The sequence below is a fragment of the Topomyia yanbarensis genome, chromosome 1 (assembly GCF_030247195.1).
Source record: "Topomyia yanbarensis strain Yona2022 chromosome 1, ASM3024719v1, whole genome shotgun sequence".
NCBI lineage: Eukaryota > Metazoa > Arthropoda > Insecta > Diptera > Culicidae > Topomyia > Topomyia yanbarensis.
The window spans coordinates 201,245,355-201,266,484 of record NC_080670.1 but is presented as its reverse complement, the minus strand read 5'-3'; the positions used below and the strand labels follow the sequence as shown (position 1 = coordinate 201,266,484).

At 41.4% G+C, this 21,130-nt stretch overlaps 2 protein-coding genes across 8 annotated transcripts in view; both read left to right on the top strand.

Annotated features, from left to right (window-relative positions):
- The window catches only part of LOC131688075 (zinc finger protein 624-like), a 170,005-nt gene that overhangs the window by 115,249 nt on the left and 33,626 nt on the right, over window positions 1–21,130 (top strand). The window lies entirely within an intron of this gene.
- LOC131687880 (zinc finger protein 664-like) overlaps window positions 1–21,130 on the top strand; it is a 151,574-nt gene that overhangs the window by 117,222 nt on the left and 13,222 nt on the right. Inside the window, exon 3 of one of the 7 annotated variants that reach the window (XM_058971980.1) lies at window positions 15,605–16,867. The exons of 2 other annotated variants lie outside the window; for them this stretch is intronic. In XM_058971980.1, the coding sequence (XP_058827963.1) occupies window positions 15,605–16,856 (1,252 nt within the window). In that variant the 3' untranslated portion in view covers window positions 16,857–16,867. Of the gene's footprint in view, window positions 1–1,337; window positions 2,653–5,771; window positions 6,768–7,085; window positions 8,326–13,134; window positions 14,396–15,604; window positions 16,868–21,130 lie in introns of those variants that run through there. 4 more of the 7 variants (XM_058971998.1, XM_058972028.1, XM_058972080.1 and 1 more) reach the window with 4 other exon arrangements.

The window sequence follows — 21,130 nt, the reverse complement described above, 5'->3', positions numbered from 1 at the left end:
TGATAAGTCACCTAGGTTCTTCCTATTGACGGCTCTGACTGGAATAGATTGATTCATGCATGAGTTTGCACGTTTTCCGCGGTCTATTCATTTTTACTGATTTTCTATAGTGTACCATTGAAATACAAAACTTAAATTTGTTAGACTGCGCAGATACGACCCAGAATTTTATGTCAAAGAGATAAAATATTGGAAATAAAAATACCATACGACAGCTCTGTAAAAATGTATTAAATCAGTTAGTGATCTAGTCAGAAGATTCTGTCCTTTATGCTTGCTAGTATAGCCAATGTTTCTATGATTATACTCGACACTAATTGCGTATAGTAATTAGAAATATGAATAATGATTCTTGCATCATATTCCTAAGCAGCCGTTGTTGAGGTAAAAAATTGAGATACCTAACAAATTTATGTATTAATCCAATGTAAATAAAATTTCGATATACTAGATACGCATCAAATCCTAGCACACGCATTGCAACAAGGAATCAAAAGTTTGTTTATAATACCGGTACAGTATTGGTACACGTATTGCAACTAAGCGGGGCTTGCCGACGTGAAAATGGCCTCGGAATGTACCGCTACCGTCTCTGTCATTCTGAAATGGATAATTGGAAAATCGTTAGAGCTAACACCTACTACATCCCGAGATTAAGTTGTTTGCACGGGGTGATTGGACCATATGCAGGACACTTTTTTTTTAAAAAATATTTCCGGCCAGTGGAATTTAGGCGGTTAACATACACACAACTTCGTACAAAACGTGATATATGGTAACCTCATTCATTTAATGAAAATCATGAAGATTTAGTTTGAAATGATTTTTATTTACACCCTTTTCGCGTAGCCATATGCCTAAAACCTTAGTTTTCACTTTATTTGCAATACACGATGCTTTGGGCACGAAGGTATTTAAACCTCACAAATATGTAAACAAATGAAAGATGCCAGTCAAATGATCAGCATGCTGTATTGAGCACAATATCACCATCGCAAATACGCGCGTATAACGCAACTGTGTATATATGGCTAATTTCCGATACGCGTTAAATCAACTGAACTGAGAATCTGTGACCCATACCCCAGCTTAAGAACTTACTGCATCCATGTAAAATAAATAAAAATAGGCAAACACTACCTAGCCAACACACCCTTTTTTCGAACGATCATTAAAAATATGCAGTTTTCTCCTAAACTAGCAAAGAATGCTATCCATCCACAAAAAAAGAACAATGGCACGAGAACAACAACATTCAAGAATTACCGACACAATTTCAGCAAAGTCCTTCGGTCAAAAGTTCTAATACTCGACGAATTGTTCTCTTTTTGTTCCAGCCGCTCCACCGACGCTCCGGATGGTGATGATACCGGCCTCGAAAAGCCCATTAAATGCAACATTTGCGATAAACAACTAGCTAGGTTAGGCAACTTAAAAAGGCACATGCGAAGCCACACCGAAAAAACCCCTCACCGATGCGACATTTGCGGGAAAATCTTTAAGCAGAGAATCATACTCGTAAGACATGGACGGATTCATACCGGCGAACGGCCGTTCCGTTGCGAAATGTGCGGGAAAGGTTTCGCATGCAAACCCTATCTGGACAAGCATATGCGATTGCATACTGGAGATCACAAGTACAGGTGCGATGTTTGTGGCAAAGGATACAGCACAAGGTGCAGGTTTATGGGACACGTGAGATCCCATACAGGCGAGCGCCCGTACGGATGTGACATCTGTGGAAAAGGTTTTGTTACCCAATGCCTCCTGAACAATCATACGCTGGGACATAACGCAAATCGCACGTTCAACTGCGATGTTTGTGGCAAAGGATTTACTTCAAAAGGCACACTTGAGCATCACGAGAAATCTCATAGCATCGAGCGCCCACACAAATGTGACGTATGTGGAAAAGGTTTCAAATATAGCTATTCGCTGAGGTATCACAGTGGAACGCATATGGCTGAACATCCTTTCAAATGTAACATTTGTGGCAAGGGATTCGCTTTCATCGCGCAGTTCAATCAGCATCTGAAAACTCATAATAACGAACGTCAGTATCGGTGTAATGTTTGCAACAAAGAGTTCAGAAATAATTCTCACCTCGTCACACACATGCGGTCTCATACTGGTGAACGGCCATACAAATGTGAAGTTTGCGGTGCTTCGTTTCGGTTTGCTGCTAACCTGGTAGGGCACATGAAATGTCACTCAAACCTACCATCAACAGCGTTCGAATGTGACATATGCGGTGCAAAGTTCAGCTTTCGAAGAAATCTTAACGCTCACAGTAAGGTTCATCGGGAGACAGCGTTCCAAGAATGCCCTAATTGTGACAAAAAATTTCCCACCACTATAGAGTTGGATAGGCATAGAATCACTGTTCACAATGAACGACCGTACAAATGTACGATCTGTGACAAAGCCTGCACCAGCATGTCGAACTTGCGACAGCATCTGAATGTTCACAGTGACGCGACTCGGCTTAAATGTCACATTTGCGAGTAGAGCTTTGCAAGGAAATCAGGTCTTACTAAACATGTAAAAGTAAAGCACGCTGGAGACAAACCCGTGTAATGTAAAGCGACCATCAGATCAGCGTCTAAAATGGTAATTGCTAAGCAATGAATGATGTCGTGTGGAAATTTCATCATCTTGTTTTTGCCGTTCCCGTTGTAGCTGCGTACATTATATACTACAGGCAACAATGACAAAGCCAATTTTCGTTTCACAAAGTGAGAGTAGTAGCTATATTCAGTTTCCGTTTTCAAAATAAATCGTTTTCAAAATAAATGAAACCTATTATAATCCTCCTAGTGGTGCAATTGTGCCTATCTTATTTCTCTAAGCAATGATTATACACCCAAAACGAGAGCCGTATGATTTAAATGCAAATAAGTACGATTCTAATAAGAAATGTGCATTATGCTTGGTATAATGCATATAAAGCGTCATGAATATAAATTGGTAACTGGTTTCCGGTTCTTCTCGCGGATTGTCAATTCTCATCCCCCTTATATATTTATAGCCAGTGTGACCGTAAAAGAAAGGCTAGCTGACCCACAAACGAAAAGCGAAGTAAAGTGCATGAGGAAAGGGAGACTTGCCGCTCAACCGTCGTGACTTCCTCGCCTTCCTCGCCTGGCTACAGGAGTTCCAGTGTTCGACCCGAACACATAATCATCTGCCACTTTCCAAACGATTCTGCTGCTCGCCCTGGTTGACTAGCTCCGAACATTCACACAACACCTTTGATTTCCTTGCTATTGTTTCACTTCCTCTAGAGAAAAAATCAAGCAGCCTCTACGAATAGCTTCACACCGTGTTCGCTCGCCTCCGCACTCCTAGCATCGGCTCTGGCACGCGCAAAACTACACACCATGACGTCAGCATATTTTCCACTAACAACAACCTTCGACACGACCTGTGTGTCACCGCTGTTTGTTTGATTTGCCGGAAAACACAGCGGAATAAACGGTATTGTTTCCAGATTTCAACCTCCGACAGGTTGTCCAAAAACTGAGATATTCAGTATAAGTTCCATCAGTTTCCACTTATACTGGCTTTCGGCTGAATGTAGGTGGGCCGTCCGCACTCCACAGGCTCAGAAAACTTCTGACCCATGCGGTTTTGGTTTGACAGCTCCAGTGCTGCCGTAATCCCGCGACTGACAACCCATCGTGGCTGGGGTGCATTCACGCCCTCCAGTCTTTTCTAGAGCACTCTAGTTAGAGTGTGGCCAAGAGGCCATGACGTATCCAAACGAACATGGAATTTGACGTATACACAATAGAAATAATAATAATAAATTTGAAAAATACCCAGAGATGCCAGATTTGCAGACAAGTCTGCAAATTCGCAGACTTTTAATTTAAGCTGCAGATTTTTTGGATGACGCAGATATTTGCAGATTTTCTAGTATGGTTGCAGATATTTGCAGATTTTTATGTTTTGTTGCAGATATTTGCAGATTTTTGAATATAAAGGCTTTTGGTTACACTAGCTTTCCTGACATTTTTTGTTCTTCCCAGACTTTTAAAATTATTATTGCATACTTTTGAAAAAAGTACCTGGCATCTCTGAAAATACCTTAACGCACACGCTTCCGCTAAATTGTGTCCAATCGTAAGATCAAAAACCTGTTTTAATCCACCTAGAGGTGCAATTGTGCCTTTCTCATTTCTCCAAACTATGATTTAATAGCTGATTCGTACAATATAACTTTATGGAAATGTCTTTCATTCTTATTACACTTGGTAAGTATATATAAGAGCACCTTTTTGCATTCATCGCGGTATCGGTTTGAATCGGAGTTTTCTATGTGATCGACCTCCACAACCCGTAACTCCGGTGCTGGAAGTCGGATGGAGATGGAATTTAATATCAGTTTCTGGGGACGCAACACCTTTCATTTGAGACTAAGTTGAGCAAATCTAGCCATTTTCGAGAAACCAATATAACCGTTATTGTGACTTTGGATGCTTCCGGATCCGTCGATGGTGGCCAGTGTGGCCAAAGAGACTTTGAATGACTGTTGGGGACCTAGATCTACAAATTCAACAGTTGTGTTTACATTTTGGAAAAAAAATCACCTTTTTACATTCATCGCAGAATTCGTTAGAATCGGGATTTGCTGCGTGATCGTACGTATCACCCTGTAATTCAGGAACCAGAACTCGGATCCACACAAAATTCAACAGCAGCTGATGGACCTTTCATTTAAAATTAAGTTTGTCAATACTCAACTGCATATTTTGCCTTCCATTTGAGACTTGGTTTGAGAAAATCGGTTCAGTCATCACCGATGAACCGATGTGACTTTAATTGTGGAATATGCCCGGAATTCCGGACTTCCGGAATCGTCGATAGTGGACAATATATTCAAAGAATGTTTGATTGGCAATCAGTGATCTAGATCTACGATTAGAAGTAATTTGGTGACCATTTCAATAGTTTTTAGCCGCTGAGGTATTACGATTGTACCGATTTATATGGGAAATTCCAGTGTATCCTTACTAACACCCCTGTAACTCCGGAAGCAAGAGTCAGAACCGAATGAAATTCAGCAGCAGTCAATGGCATTACTGTATCTTTCATTTGAAATTAAGTTCGTAAAAATCGGTAGAGAATTCGTTGTGGAATGGGTGTGATATTAGCTTAGGAACTTGGCGGGTTCCCCGAGGGCGTCATGAACCGTCATAGGTGGCCAATGTGGTCAAAGCTGCTTTGATTGATCATTAGTGATCCAGACACGCAAACTAGAGTAATGTTACATCAATTTTAATATGTTTTACATCATTTGAACATTATGGTGGTACCAGTTTATATGGGAATTTGCTGTGTGACCGCACTCTTCAACCCGTAACTCCGGAACCGGAAGTCGGATCGACTAAAAATTCAATAGCAGCTTATGGGAGCGTTATACCTTTCAGATGAAACTAAGTTTGCGAAAATCGGTTCAGCCATCTCTGAGAAAATTGTGTGAGTTTAAATGACACACACATATACACACACACACACATACATACACACACACACAGACATTTGCCGATCTCGACGAACTGAATCGAATGGTGTATGATACTCGGCCCTCCGGGCCACGGTTACAAAGTCGATTTTTACAGTGATTGCATAGCCTTTCTTTATATGAGAAAGGCAAAAAGGAACAATGACACGAGGACAAAAACCTTCAAAAATTACCGACACAATTTCCGCAAGGTCCTTCAGCCGAAAGTTCTAATAGTCGACGAATTGTTCTCTTTTTGTTCCAGCCATTCCGACGACGAGTCGAATCGTGTTGATACCGGCTTCGAAGAGTTCAACAAATGCGAGATTTGCGACCGTCAATTCGCTAAACTGCGCAACCTGAAACTGCACATGAGAACCCACACCGAAGCTCACCGGTGCGACATTTGCGGGAAAAGCATTGCGTGGCGGGAGTCACTCGAAAGGCATCGAAGAACTCATACCGGCGAACAGCCGTTTCGTTGCGAAATATGCGGCAAACGTTTCGTATGCAAACAAAATCTGAACAGGCATATGAGCTTGCATACTGGAAATCACAAGTACAAGTGCGATGTTTGTGGAAAAGGATACAGCTCAAGGTGTAGGTTTATGGACCACGTGAGATCCCATACAGGCGAGCGCTCGTTCAACTGTGATGTCTGTGGCAAAGGATTTACTACAAGAAGCACCCTTGTGATTCACGAGAAATCCCATAGCATCGACGCACCGCTGTATCGGTGCAATGTTTGCAATAAGAAGTTCAGAAGTGATTATCAACTCGTTGCACACATGCGCTCTCATACTGATGAACGGCCGTTCAAATGTGAAGTGTGCGGTTCGTCGTTCAAATTTTCTCCTAACCTGATAGAGCACAGGAGGATTCACTTAAACCTAGCATCAAACACGATCGAATGTGACATATGCGGAGCATCGTTCAACCACCGAAGAAGTCTCAGTGCTCACAGTAAGGTTCATCGGCAGACACCGTCCCACGAATGCTCTATTTGCGACAAACAATTTATCGCCTCTAGAGAGCTGGATAGGCATAGAGTCACCGTGCACAATGATCGACCGCACAAATGTACGATCTGTGACGAAGCCTTCTTCGCTCTAGCGCACTTGCGGGAACATCTGAATCTTCACAATAGCGCGGTTCGGCACAAATGTCACATTTGCGAGCGGAGCTTTGCAAAGAAATCTGGTCTTTATACACATGTGAAAGTAAAGCACGCTCAAGATAAACCCCTGTAATGTGAAGCGATCATCAAATCATCAAAATTTTAATTTCTATGCAATTAACGATGTCATAGAAATTTCATCGTCTTGTTTTCGTGGTTGCCGTAGCAGCTGCGTCAATTATAAGCTAACTGCAACAATGACAAAGCCTGTTTCCGTTTCAGTAGGAAGAGTAGCAACAGTAGCCATTTACGTTTTCAAAATAAATCATATTGATGATTCAAATTGGTATTCAACCATCTATGAGTTTCATAAGCAACCTTCAAGAATTACCGTCACAATTTCAGTAAAGTCCTTCAGCCGAAAGTTCTAATAGTCTACGAACTGTTCTCTTTTTGTTCCAGCCCTTCCGACGACGAGCCGGATGGTGATGAGTCTGGCCTCGATGAGTCCAACAAATGCAAGATATGCGATCGACAATTCGCGAAACTGCGCAACTTAGAACGGCACATGCGGACCCAACACGAAAAATCAGCCCACCGGTGTGACATTTGCGGGAAAACCATTACGCGCAGCGACGCCTGCGAAATACATAGACGAATGCATGCCGGCGAACGGCCGTTCTGTTGCGAAATATGCGGCAAAGGTTTTACATGCAAACACTATCTGAACAGGCATATGATAGTGCACACAGGAAATCACAACTACAAGTGCGATGTTTGTGGCAGAGGATACAGTTCAAAGTGTAGGCTTTTAAGACACGTGGGATCCCATACAGGCGAGTGCCGCTATGAATGTGACACATGTGGAAAAAGTTTTGTTAGTCAATGTCTCCTGGACAACCATACGCTAAGGCATACAGCAAATCGCACGTTCAACTGCGATATTTGTGGCAAAGGATTTACTACAAGAAACTCCCTCGTGCATCACAAGAAATCTCATAGCACCGAGCGCCCACACAAATGTGACATATGTGGTAAAACGTTCAAATATAAATATGCGCTACGTTATCACAGTGGAATGCATATGGCTGAACATCCTTTCACCTGTAACATTTGTGGCAAGGGATTCTCTTTCCGTGGACCGTTCAATAAACATCAGAAAGTTCATAATGACGCACGTCTGCATCGGTGTAATGTTTGCGATAAAGAGTTCATAAGTAATTCTCACCTCGTCACACACATGCGTTGTCACACAGATGAACGGCCATACAAATGTGAGGTTTGCGGTTTTTCGTTCAGGTTCTCTAGTAACCTTGCATCTCACATGAGACGTCACCTAACACCAAAACCATTCGAATGTGACGTATGCGGAGCAAAGTTTGGCAAGAAGACAGTCCTGAACGCTCACAGTAAGATTCATCGGCAGGACCTGTTCCGTGAATGTCCCAATTGTGACAAACAATTTCTCACCACGAGAGAACTGGATAGGCATAGAGTTACCATTCACCTTGATCGACCGTACAAATGTACGACCTGTGACAAAGGCTACACTACGATGTCGAACTTGCGGCAACATCTGAAACTTCACACTGACGGGAATCGGCTGAAATGTCACATTTGTGAGCAGAGCTTTGCTAAGAAAACATTGCTTAATAGACATGTAAGGGAAATGCACGCTTAAAAGTAAATTTCTGTGATGTAAAGTGACCATTCAATTTTCGTTGTCAAAATAAATCGTTTAATTTTAAATGATTGGAATTGGAGCTATTTCGGATTTTTATTTTTAATAGAACGGAATTGTTATTGGTAATTTTATTGTAAATCTACTGCGAGAACTCAGCATTAAACAATGTTGAAACAGTAAAACTCATAATATCTATTGTTTTATGATTATTTGTAGAGCAACTGGTACTGTACATTTCTGTCCGAGCAGACTACTGATTTCCGGTAATTCTAGGAACTGAATCAAGTTGGAATGAGGACATCAAGAAATTTTTGGTGGTGTTTTTAGAGATGAAAGAGATATACGACAAAGCCAAAGAATGTCAGGTGGAGGAGTTCTAATCGCAGTTTTATCTATATTTAATTCTGATGTTATTGTTGCATTAAAATTCAAAGAAGAGGAGTTCATTTTAAGCTGACGAGAACTACTGAAATCGAAACATTTGGTTTGGCTTAGCAAGTCACTAAGTTAGTGTCGGATTCTGATAAGACGAAGTCGAAACGCAAATTCCATAACTAACTTAGTAATAGGTTATGTGCTCTTCACGGGCAAAGATAGTTTAAAAAAATTTCTCCTTTGTTAGGAAAACATAGTTTTTACCTATATTGTTCATCTTTATTCTAAGCGCAAAAAATTCTTTTTGAATCCCTTTTCCGGCTAAAAAATCCGGCTGTTCGGCCATCTATGGAAGCTGTCCTTCAATGCCAGCTTTCTTCTTCGAACAGCCTAGATAAGCCGTGTAGTGTCGGTAGTGGTTGTTTCAATCGACTAGGAATTACTTTACGGACTAACCCATTCCGTGCTATGCTTAAAATTGTTGAGGGGATTTAAAATATTCTCAATGGCGAACGGAGCTTTTACCAGCTGTGGTCCACTAGGAGTCTATTATCTTTCTCCGGACAAAACCAGCGTAGAGGCCGTGTGAAGTATCTCAACCAAGAATTGATCTACTGGGTTACTGTTTCCATGTCGTAAGATGCGACTGAAAACAGCAGTCTTCAAGCCGAGATGTTTCTCCGTGCCGAGGACTGAATGGCTAGCAGGACTTAAATATGCCAATCGCGCACGGAGTGTCATGGGTCTTACCCTTGCTGTGTTAAGCGAATCTCTGACACGGTGGACGTTTGATTCTTCGCAAATCGTGGGAACTTCTATGTTGGAAAGCTACTTAACCCCGTCTTCGTAGCTTTCAACAAAAGTGGCATGACAAATCCACGTGAAATGCCTCGTGCATGTATACTTTCGAATTGTGCTATTGACGCATGTCTTATATCCGACCTCACAACTCGCGATATTTGTGCTGTCACGGTAAATATGACCTCTGACAACATAAACAAGAAATACGTCTATTGTTCGGCATATTTGCCGCATAATAAACCATCACCTTCCGATGATTTCAAAAGGGTTGTATCATACGGTGGCAGAAATGGGTTTCCTCTCATAATCTCGGCAGTGATGCAAATGTCCACTACATAATTTGGGGCAGCTCAGATATCAATTTGAGATGCACCGAATTAATGGAATAGCAAATCCCAACGTCTCAAGCGGTGATTTGGCTAAAAAGATCGGCATGTCGCAGAGCTACGTCCAGAATGCAAAGAAGAGAGCTGGACTACATACATGCAAGGTACAGAACTCCCAAACCGCGATGAGTGGCAACAATCGATGGATAAAACTCGGGCACGGAAGCTCTACGAGAAGATGCTGACAAAATATGGCAGCTGTGTGATGGACGACGAAACGTATATAAAAGCCGATTTTAAGCAAATTCCGGGGTTGGAGTTTTTCACCGGCAAGAGCAAGTTCTATGTGGACGACAAATTTAAGAAGAAGAAAATGTCGAAGTTCTCCTCCAAATATCTCATTTGGCAGGCCATCTGCTCTTGCGGACTGAGGAGTGAGCCTTTCGTGACAAAGGGCACAGTAAACGGCGAGATCTACAAATCTGAGTGCCTCGAGAAGCACCTTTTGCCGTTCTTGCAGCAGCACGATGAAGCTCCGCTATTTTGGCAAGATTTGGCATCATGCCACTATTCTAAAAGTGTCCTGGAGTTGTATGACGCCAATTCTGTCCATTTTGTTCCAAAGGACATGAATCCGCCAAACTGTCCGGAGCTGCGCCCGGTGGAGCAGTACTGGGCAATGATGAAGCGGGAACTTCGGAAGAGCAATAAGACAGTCAAAGACGAGAAGGACATGTTAAGAAAATGGAAAAAAATGAGAAACTGGTACCGGATGACACTGTAAAGACTTTGATGGAGGGCATCAAGCGAAAATGCGTTCAATTTTACACTCAAGGCTCCATCGATTAACTTTTCTTTTGATTTTTGAAGTATATAATATATGTATATGTTTAAAACTACCCTAAAATTTTGGTTTGATTTTAAACATTATAAGAAAATTGGCATGACATTTTCGGTGTCGCAAAAATTTCGTGTTCGCCCTTTAGTACAAATCTGCACATACTTAATGCAGGAAACTGCCCAACATTTGCACGAGCTGGCAGAGAATAGCTGTTAGATGTAACTCTCTGCTCTGACGGGATTACGCGTGAGTTGGCAAACTGGCTCGTACCAAACGAGCTCGAACCGTCGTTATCTGATCATAAGTACATCGTCTTTGATCATTTAAACGTCTCGCTAGATATCGTCACATATCGTTATCCCAAGTCTACGAACTGGGACCTCTACGAAGAAGGCTTGGCGATTAGGTTTTAGGGATATCTTCCGACGATTGAATCTCCAAGTGACTTGGGTGAGGTCGTTGATAAAGCAAGCTCACTCATAGTAGCAGCATACCAAAAAAAGGTATGCAGAAGAGCTTGGAATCACAGACGCAGGGACGGGTCGGAGGCATTTAGGTTGGCTCGCAAAGCATACACAAATGCCCTTCGATCCTCTGAGCGAAGTGGTTGGAAAAGCCTCTGCACAAATGTCTCAAGTCTCAACGAGACTAGCAGATTAAATAAGTTACTTTCGAAATCGAAAGACTTTCATGTCAGAACTGCTAATGGTGAATACTCGTCGGACGAAGATGTAGTACTCAACTGTCTTTTTGACGCACACTTGTACGGAGCCATCACTGACGACTGACCCTGAGTTCTTTTTAGGTAATTCTGATTCTTGGGCATTTGCTCGTAGAAATGTGACAACCGAATCGATCAAATGGGCGATTGAAAGTTTTGCTCCGGGAAAGTATGGAATCATTCCAGTTCTACTACAAAAAGGATATGAACACTTCGAGCATATTTTGAAAAAAGATTCTTACTTGTAGTCTTGCAACAGGATACATTCCATTGGCGTGGCGGGAAACAACAGTCAAATTCATTCCAAAAGGTGGCCGCGTCACTTATAAGGAGGCAAGGAGCTTTTGAACTCCTTCCTTCTCAAATAAGTGGAACGTTTAATAGACCACCACTGGGCGAATACCCGCTGCATGCAATGCAACATGCGTATCAGCGGGGGAAGTCTACTACCACCCTGTTACACAATGTTGTCTACAACGTTGCAAAACCTTTTTCACAAAAGCAATCAAGTTTCGGAGTTTTTCTCGATATTGTAGGTGCTTTTGATAACGTGTGTTTCGAATTCTTTATGGAAGCAGCACGAGGTCATGGAGTACCTTCATATGTCACGAACTGGATACACGCAATGCTTAGCAACCGTCATCTGTGTTCATCGTTAAGACAAGTAGAGATAAGCAAACTGAGTGTCTGCGGATGTCCTCAAGGTGGTGTGCTGTCACCACTTCTATGGAACCTTGTCGCCGATGGCTTGTTGAGGAAAATTAATGAGCTTGGGTTTCTGACGTATGGGGTCGCCGATGATTATCATATAATGATCACCGGTATTTGTATTAACACTCTTTTTGATTTGATGCAACAAGCCTTATGTGTTGTCAGCCAGACAGTTAATCCAAATAAAACATTAATGGTGCTTTTCACGCAACGAAGGATTACAACCGGAGCTAGTCCATTGCAGTTCTTTGACTCTGAAATTATGATCGCAGATTAAGTTAAGTACGTTGGGATAATTCTTGACTCAAAACTTGACAGGTCACATCGTTTTCAGGATCAAGAACCCAACTACATTCAGTGGATCTACACAACAATTGTTAGACAAGGCATACGGATGCCTTGTTTGGTGGCAGAAGGGAGAAGTCATGACAATCCAATCAAAGTTAAACCATCTTCAGAGGATAGTCTTGATGGCAATGACTGAAATCATGAACCAGTTCACGGACACATTAATATTTGATGATTTTGGGAACTGTTTCTCGAGCACGGATATTGGCCGCGACTAATATATTAGGAATCATGAATTAGTTCACGAACAGATTCATGAATACAAGCTTCGTGAAATAGTTCACGAGACTGATTTTGTGAACTAGTGTACCTAAATCTATGAATAGCATCATGAGCGAACCATAGCTTTTATGAATAATGTTCATAAAGTTGTGTACTAGTTCACGTACAGAAAAACGATTTATTAATGACATGACGGAAACTGTGACTAAAGTTCACAAAACAAAAATAAATATTTCCACTATTAAAAGCGTTACGCGAGCGTTACTGAAGGGAAATTGAACATAATGATAAAATACATGAGTTTTGTTCCTGGTCCTGTGATTGTTCCAGAATTCATGCACCTTAATCACGATTTTGGGAACAACCCACCAAAAAGGGACAATAACGAGGAAAGCAACATTCAAGAATTACCGACACTATTTCAGCAAACTCCTTCATCCGAAAGTTCTAATAGTCGACGAACTGTTCTCTTTTTGTTCCAGCCACTCCGACGACAACGAACCGGATGGTGATGATACCGACCTCAAAGGGTCCAACAAATGCGATATTTGCGATCGACAATTCACTAAACCAGGCAACTTAAAACGGCACATGCGAACCCACACCGAAAAACCATCCCACCGGTGCGGCATTTGTGGGAAAATCTTTATGCTGAGGATCTTACTCGTAATACATAGAAAAACCCATAACGGCGAATGGCCGTTTCGTTGCGAAACGTGCGGCAAACGTTTTACGCACAAACCCTCTTTGTACAGGCATATGGCAGAGCATACCGAAGAGTACGATTACAAGTGCGATGTTTGTGGCAAAGGATACAGTTCAAACTATAGGTATATAACCCACGTGAGATCTCATACGGGTGAGCGCCCGCACGAATGTGACATATGTGGAAAACGTTTTGCAAGCCAGAGCTATCTGAAAAGTCACTCGCTAAGACATGCCGGAAATCAAAGATTCAACTGTGATGTTTGCGGCAAAGGATGTAGTACAAGAACCGCGCTTAGGATGCACGAAATTTCTCACAGCGCCGAGCGCCCACACAAATGTGACATATGTGGGAAAGGTTTCGCAAAGATTGATTCGCTGCGGTGTCACATTGGAGTGCATACGGCTGAACATCCTTTCCAATGTAACATTTGTGGCAAGGAATTCTCTTTCCTTGTGCGGTTGAAGCAGCATCGGAAAATTCACACAGACGAACGCCTACATCGATGTGATGTTTGCAACAAAAGGTTCAGGAGTAATGCTCTCCTCGGCGCACACATGCGGATTCATACGGGTGAACGACCATACAAATGTGAAGTTTGCGGTTCTTCGTTTAGGACTTCTAATACCCTGGATAGGCACATGAGAATACACTCAAACTTAGCATCAAACCCGTTCGAATGTGACATATGCGGAGCAAAGTTTCGCCAACGAAGTAGTCTTAGCCATCACAGTAAGGTTCATCGGCAGACACCGTTCCATGAATGTCCTAATTGTGACAAACAATTCCTCACCACTAGAGAGCTGGATAGGCATAGATCTACCATTCACAATGAGCGACCGTACAAATGTACCATCTGTGACAACGGCTACACTACCATGTCGAACTTGCGGCAACATCTGAAACTTCACACTGACGGGAATCGGCTAAAATGTCATATTTGTGAGCAGAGCTTTGCTAAGAAAACATTGCTTAATAAACATGCAATAGAAATGCACGCTCAAAGTGAACCCCTGTAATGTAAAGCGATCATTCAATTTTCGTTGTCAAAATAAATCGTTTAAATGATACGAATTGGAGGTATTTAAGGGTTTAATTTTAGTATTAATAGAACAGAACTAAGCTATTCTGCACGTTGAGCTGGGTAGGCCAGCCATGGTGCGACATGCTCGTATCAGTAATCACGGTTCAGCTCTCCAAAACCTGATAGGGAGATTAATCGAACAACGACACAAACATCGCCCAATCAAAAAAAAGGCAAGTTGCTGGCTAACGGGGGGCTATTTGCCAACTCGGATGCGCTAATTTCTCTTCAATTTGCCAGCAAATTGCTGGCAATTGGGGGGCTATTTCAAATGCAACATTTGGGCGATTTGTCGCCGTCATTTTTTAGCCGCTCTACCCGCCCTTAAATCGCCCCCAATTCGCCCAGGGAACGCGCCATTCAATCCCCCTGAATTGCCTAATATGTAAAATTACAAAAAATTCTTATTTTTCGGATTCATTATCTACTTACATAAATTTATCAGTATACTAAGTAATCACCACCAAACTATAGGAAAAATCAATGGTGAAATTGGTATTGCACACCAAAACTTACCACAATCTGACTTTCATTAGGACTTTAAGTCAGAGATCTGGTTCCACTATACTTACACACGATTCCACAGTTTCCCACATTCGTTGGCAAAATGAAGTGCACTAGACAAACAAAATACAAGCTAGAACACGCCTATCGTAAAAAAAAACTTAAGCTTAAGCCAAACATGAACCGCCATGTTTGAAAAACGCGAAAAACAACCAAGTCCATTTCAGCCGCCAGAAAATTTGTCTAAGTGTCGAAATTGCCTTTAAATCGCATTCGCAAATTGCATTTGTTCCTAGGGGCAATTAGCACAGGCGAGTTGAGTTAAACGTCAAACTTTTTAAATCTCTTGACTATGTTCGTCCGCATTTTTTTGACGGTGAAATAAATATTTCCAGTAGAAAGTGTTACTGAAACAAATATTTCCAGTAGAAAGTGTTACTGAAAGGGAATTTAACATAATGATAAAATACATGATCCTGGTCCTGTTTTCATAACGTAAATACAGGATTTTGGGAACAATTTTTTCCCGTGACCCATTCACCCACCAGAAAGGAACAACAACAAGTACAGCAACATTCAAGAATTACCGACACTATTTCAGCAAAGTCCTTCAGCCGAAAGTTCTAATAGTCTACGAACTGTTCTCTTTTTGTTCCAGCCACTCCGACGACAACGATCCGGATGGTGATGATACCGACCTCAAAGGGTCCAACAAATGCGAGATTTGCGATCGACAAATCGCTGGACCTGGCAACTTAGAACGGCACATGAGAATCCACACCGAAAAAAAACCATCCCGCCGGTGCGACATTTGCGGGAAAGTCTTTGCGCGGAAGCTCTCACTCGAAGCACATAAAAGAGCGCATACCGGCGAACGGCCGTTTCATTGCGAAATATGCGGTAAAGATTTCGCACGCAAACCCTATCTGACCAAGCATATGACATTGCATACAGGAAATCACAAATATAAGTGCGATGCTTGTGACAAAGGATTCAGTGTGAGGAAAAGGTTTATGATTCACGTGAGATCCTATACAGGCGAGCGCCCGTACGAATGTCACATCTGTGGAAAAGGTTTCGTTAGGCAGTGCCTTCTCAACATTCATATGCTAGAGCATACAGAAAAACGCATGTTCAACTGCGATATTTGCGGCAAAGGATTTGTTACAAGAGGCATCCTTGTGCATCACAAGAAATCTCATAGCATCGAGCGCCCACACAAATGTGACATATGTGGTAAAACTTTCAAACATAACTATACGCTACGTTATCACAGTGGAGTGCATACGGCTGAACATCCTTTCCAATGTAACATTTGTGGCAAGGAATTCTCTTTCCTTGTGCAGTTGAAGCAGCATCGGAAAGTTCACACAGACGAACGTCTGCATCGATGTAATGTTTGCAACAAAGAGTTCAGAAGTGATTATCATCTCGTTGCACACATGCGGATTCATACTGGTGAACGGCCATACAAATGTGAAGTTTGCGGTTCTTCGTTTGCGATTGCTAATGTGCTGGCAACGCACATGAAAATTCACTCGAACCTAGCATCGGACCCGTTCGAATGTGACATATGCGGAGCAAAGTTCCGCCTACAAAGAACTCTTAGCATTCACAGTAAGGCTCATCGACAGACACCGTTCCATGAATGTTCTAATTGTGACAAACAATTTCTCACCATTAAAGAGCAGGATAGGCATAGAGTAACCATGCACAATGATCGACCGTACAAATGTACGATCTGTGACAAAGCCTTCAATACCATGGGGAACTTGCGGTCACATCTGAAACTTCACACTGACGGAAACAGGCTTAAATGTCATATTTGTGAGCAGAGCTTTGCTAAGAAAACATTGCTTAATAGACATGTAAGAGAAATGCACGCTCAAAGTAAACCCTGTGTAATGTAAAGCATTCAATTTTCGTTGTCAAAATAAATCGTTTAGATGATTCGAATTTGTATGGAACCATTTATTTCATTTTATTTTTAATTGAATGAAATTAAGATATTTTGCCCTTAGCGTTAGAAGGCGCAATGGTGGGATATGTACATATCAGCAATCACTTTTCATCAGGCAACTGACATCCCCGTCTTGAGCCAGGGAATCACATTTTCTAGATGACTGCCAATATGCTCGATTTCCTATCTAGACGGTGGAGCGATTAATATATCTGGCGATTCTGTAAGCGAGTCGGAGATCATTATTTGGTCAGTATGTTCGGGATTCCAATTACTGAGTCGAATCGTCGCAATCTGAGAACGAGATAGTTTTTTTTTTCTTTTTTGTGATTTCTAATGTCGTTTTTTCGATTGAGAACCTAGACACTAACCCAGGTTGGTTGCTTCAAACAAACGTTTTTAATGGAACTGAGTTGGGTTCTCGCAAAACAGCGGTGGTGTGAGCGAACCCTAAATATATTTCAGGTTGGAACCCAACTCGGTTTTCAGTTCAGTGGTGCATAACCTAGGTTCGAAACTGGCTTCAAACAAACGGTTTGACAGCAGTTAGGTCCGAAACTGAGTTAGTTTCTGTCTCAAGCAGAAACGACATAAGTTAATTCTCTAGTACCTTTTCAAATAGACGTATCCAAGAATAGAAGCTCTGTTTTTTACGTTCTCCTTTGATTATTACAGCGCCATTGCAACATTTTTCAATATGATTGATGATTGCTTGGGCTAGCATATTACCCTAAAAGTTTAGAAACCGACGTAAACATGACTGAATAATTGACTAAAGAGAACGTAAACAGTGGGAGTCTCTTATTGTAAGATATTCGTATATTACAGGGTTCGGCAATTGAACTTCCGACAAAATTTTTATTACTACAATAACATTATACACAGAATTGAATTGGGTCACCTTTAACTGCTTCGTTGCTTACATTGATTCCTACCAAAACCGATTTGCATCATTTAAAATAATTTAGACAAAACACGTTGGACTAGGATTGGTTCATTCATGGAATGAACTTTCGGCCATTTGCTTCGACCCAATCGCCGAGGCGGAACAGGATCATTTTCCCGAACAACTTTTTAATACAGGACAGTATTACAATCGGTCGATAGGAGTTGTGGTCGAAGGCTCATTTTCGTGGTTTTTAGATGACGATGACCTTCACTTGCCTCCAGTCATGAGGGACAATGTTACCCTCAAGAAATTTATTAAATAAAATCAACAACAGAGTCTGGAAGATTCTGTCTGGCCCTGGGGCTTTTGCACTTTTGTACTTCTTCGCGTAGTTATTTTTGGAGAACCTTGAAGAGGCACCTTGCGGCCTTTCAGCGAAGCTTAGGAGAGAAAGTATTCTTCCTTTCTCTATTGCTTCTAGATGCTCCCTCCTGGGGTTCATCACAGTCGCCTTCGTCAGTAGAAAAGTTAGTATAGATGTTCTTAAAAACCGGTTTAACATTTCTGCAAAAGATCGCTTAGAGTATCTTTGAAGGGAACGCTTCAGTTTCTCCTCGCGCTGTTTGTATGCTGGAAATGTCGGGAGATCATGTGGATTTCCCCCACAGTAGAGACACTTTTCAGCATCCCTTCCACAGGAATCATCCACATGATTCCCTCCGTATTCCCCGTAACGAGCCTTATTTCTACAATGGAAGACTGTGTATCCCAATTGTTTGCAATTAGTACAGTTCATGACACGCGCCACAAAAAGGCGTACAAGTTGACGAACTTTGTCAAAGACGAGGTAGTTTGGGCAGACCTGGCGAAGGTCACCCGAAGGGAGTCCGAGTTGACATATGTCTGCTTCCAATATCTGTGCTGGCTGGAGTATGGGATCTTTAAAACAACCAACCCCATGTGTTAGCAGATCCGCGCAATTCTTGGATCTTGAATCGGAGACGAATTCACAGATTTCAACCGGATTTGTTGGTATATATACTCTTTATTCGTAAACGTGCCTGCTGCAAACTATTTACCACCATCCGAAGCGTATTAGAGCGAATTCTCGAGATTTCTGCCACGGCCGAATATTGTTCCGTCAGAACTCCAAAAATCTGCAGTAATTCAAACGAATGGCCCGGTAGCCGAGCATGGATATACCTTGAATCGAGGAGCCAATTTCGTTTCGGCATCCATCTCACCTTGAGGCGAATCATTGTCAGGGGAAGTCACTTTTACACGGGCCTACTGCCCAGTGCACATTAGTAGGAGAACCAAGAAAGAGGAACGGTACTTATCTTGGATAATACTATCTAGGCAACCCACAAGAAACGAAACACTGCTACTGCTCTGTTGGTTGACTATCGGTTAACGTGCACACACACACAAAAGAAGAAAAAAGTCCAAAATCTCGAAGCGACGGAGAATGCACGAGGTAACTTTGAAAGCGGATTAGCACTATTCTTTGTCGCTATACACTGCACGGCCTGGAAATATTGATTCCGAGAGTTACCGTATGAATGATTTTGCCATATTGTTTTAGGTCAAACGATCTTTTATCTCTGATGGTGAGAATGAATGACAATGTTTGTAAATATTTCAGATAACCTGGAAATTATTGATAATCTAACTAGATTGCTGTAACCAATGTAACCTTGCACGTGTCTTGTACACAACCCATAAAATTTTTTAATTGTTCATTACTATTCTGTTTGTTAAAGTTTTACAAATAGTTATTCTTTTTCAATTTTTTCGTTCTTGTAGTGGGTTCTTCTCTATTATTCATTTTCTCTTAATACACCCAGGTTTTTTTCACGCGGTTTTTTTGCGCGGTTTTTTTACGAGGTTTTTTTTGTGCCGATTTTCCAATTAACGCGGATTTTCCAATTATCGCGGTTTTTGCAAAAATATTCTAAGTCCTTTTGAATGCAGAAGACTTAGACTTTTTTCTGAAAAAAATTTCTAATTCCTTTTAAATGCAAAGAACTTAGAACAATTTTGGCAGTTTTTTTGCGCGGATTTCGTCATTAACACAGTTTTTGCAATTCTTTTGAATGCAAAAGACTTAGAAGATTATCGGAAAGATGAAAGAGACGGGTCTGGAAGATTCCCAACAATATGGGTATTTTCGGAAGGGTCTTGAAGAGTAGATGCCAGAAAGTGATTTGTGACGCCATTTTGAAATCAAAGATGGCGACTTCCGGTTTAGCGAAATTCGCTATAACCCAATCAATATGGATATTTTTGGAATGGTCTTGAAGAGTAGTAGGTGCCCGAAATTGATTTTTGACGCCATTTTGCAATCCAAGATGGTGACTTCCGGTTTAGCGAAATTCGCTGTAACCCTATCAATATGGGTATTTTCGGAATGGTATTGGCAAGTAGGTGCTACCCATATTGTTGGGGTGCGAGTCTTCCAGACCCATCTCTTCCATCTTTCCGAAAATAAGTCTTTTGCATTCAAAAGGATATTTTTTGCAAAAACCGTGTTAATTGCGAAATCCGCGCAAAAAAAAACTTCCAAAAATATTCTAAGTTTTTTTTGCGCGGATTTTCGAATAAACGCGGTTTTTTTACGCGGATTTTCCAATTAACGCGGTTTTTTACGCGGATTTTCCAATTAACTCGTTTTTTTTACGCGGATTTCTCAATTAACGCGGTTTTTTTTACGCGGTTTTTTTTACGCGGTACGTAAAAAAAACCTGGGTGTAATGTTTTCAGCTTTTGCTGGTTTTGTTATTTTTTAAAGTTTTTTCCATTGTTTTAATGTTCCGATTTTCCATTGCTCTAAGCTTAGATAAGGCTTTTCTTTTGTGATATTGCCATTTTGTTGACTGATTACATTTTTTCACTTTATCCCATATTTTTTCCATTTTTTCACTCTCTGCGTTACAAAATTACGTCTCTGTTAAAATACAGAAAACCTATATTATTTAAAAAAAAGCCGGGATTAGGTTGACGATGTTCAAAGTGATTGCACAACCCTTCTATATGAGAAAGGCCAAAATGTGAATTAGCTGTGTGGCCGCACTCTTCAATCCGTAACTCCGGAACCTGAAGTCACAATTAAATGAAATTCAATAGCAACCTATGGTAACGTTGTATCTTTCATTTGAGACTAAATTTGATAAAATCGGTTTTTGCCATCTCCGAGTAACCGATGTGCATTCGTGCACACGCACACACACATTTGCCGAATTCGACGAACTGAGTCGAAAAGCATATGACACTCGACTCTCCGGGCAGGGATTAAGTTGAAGATGTTCAAAGTGATTGCATAACTTTTCTATATG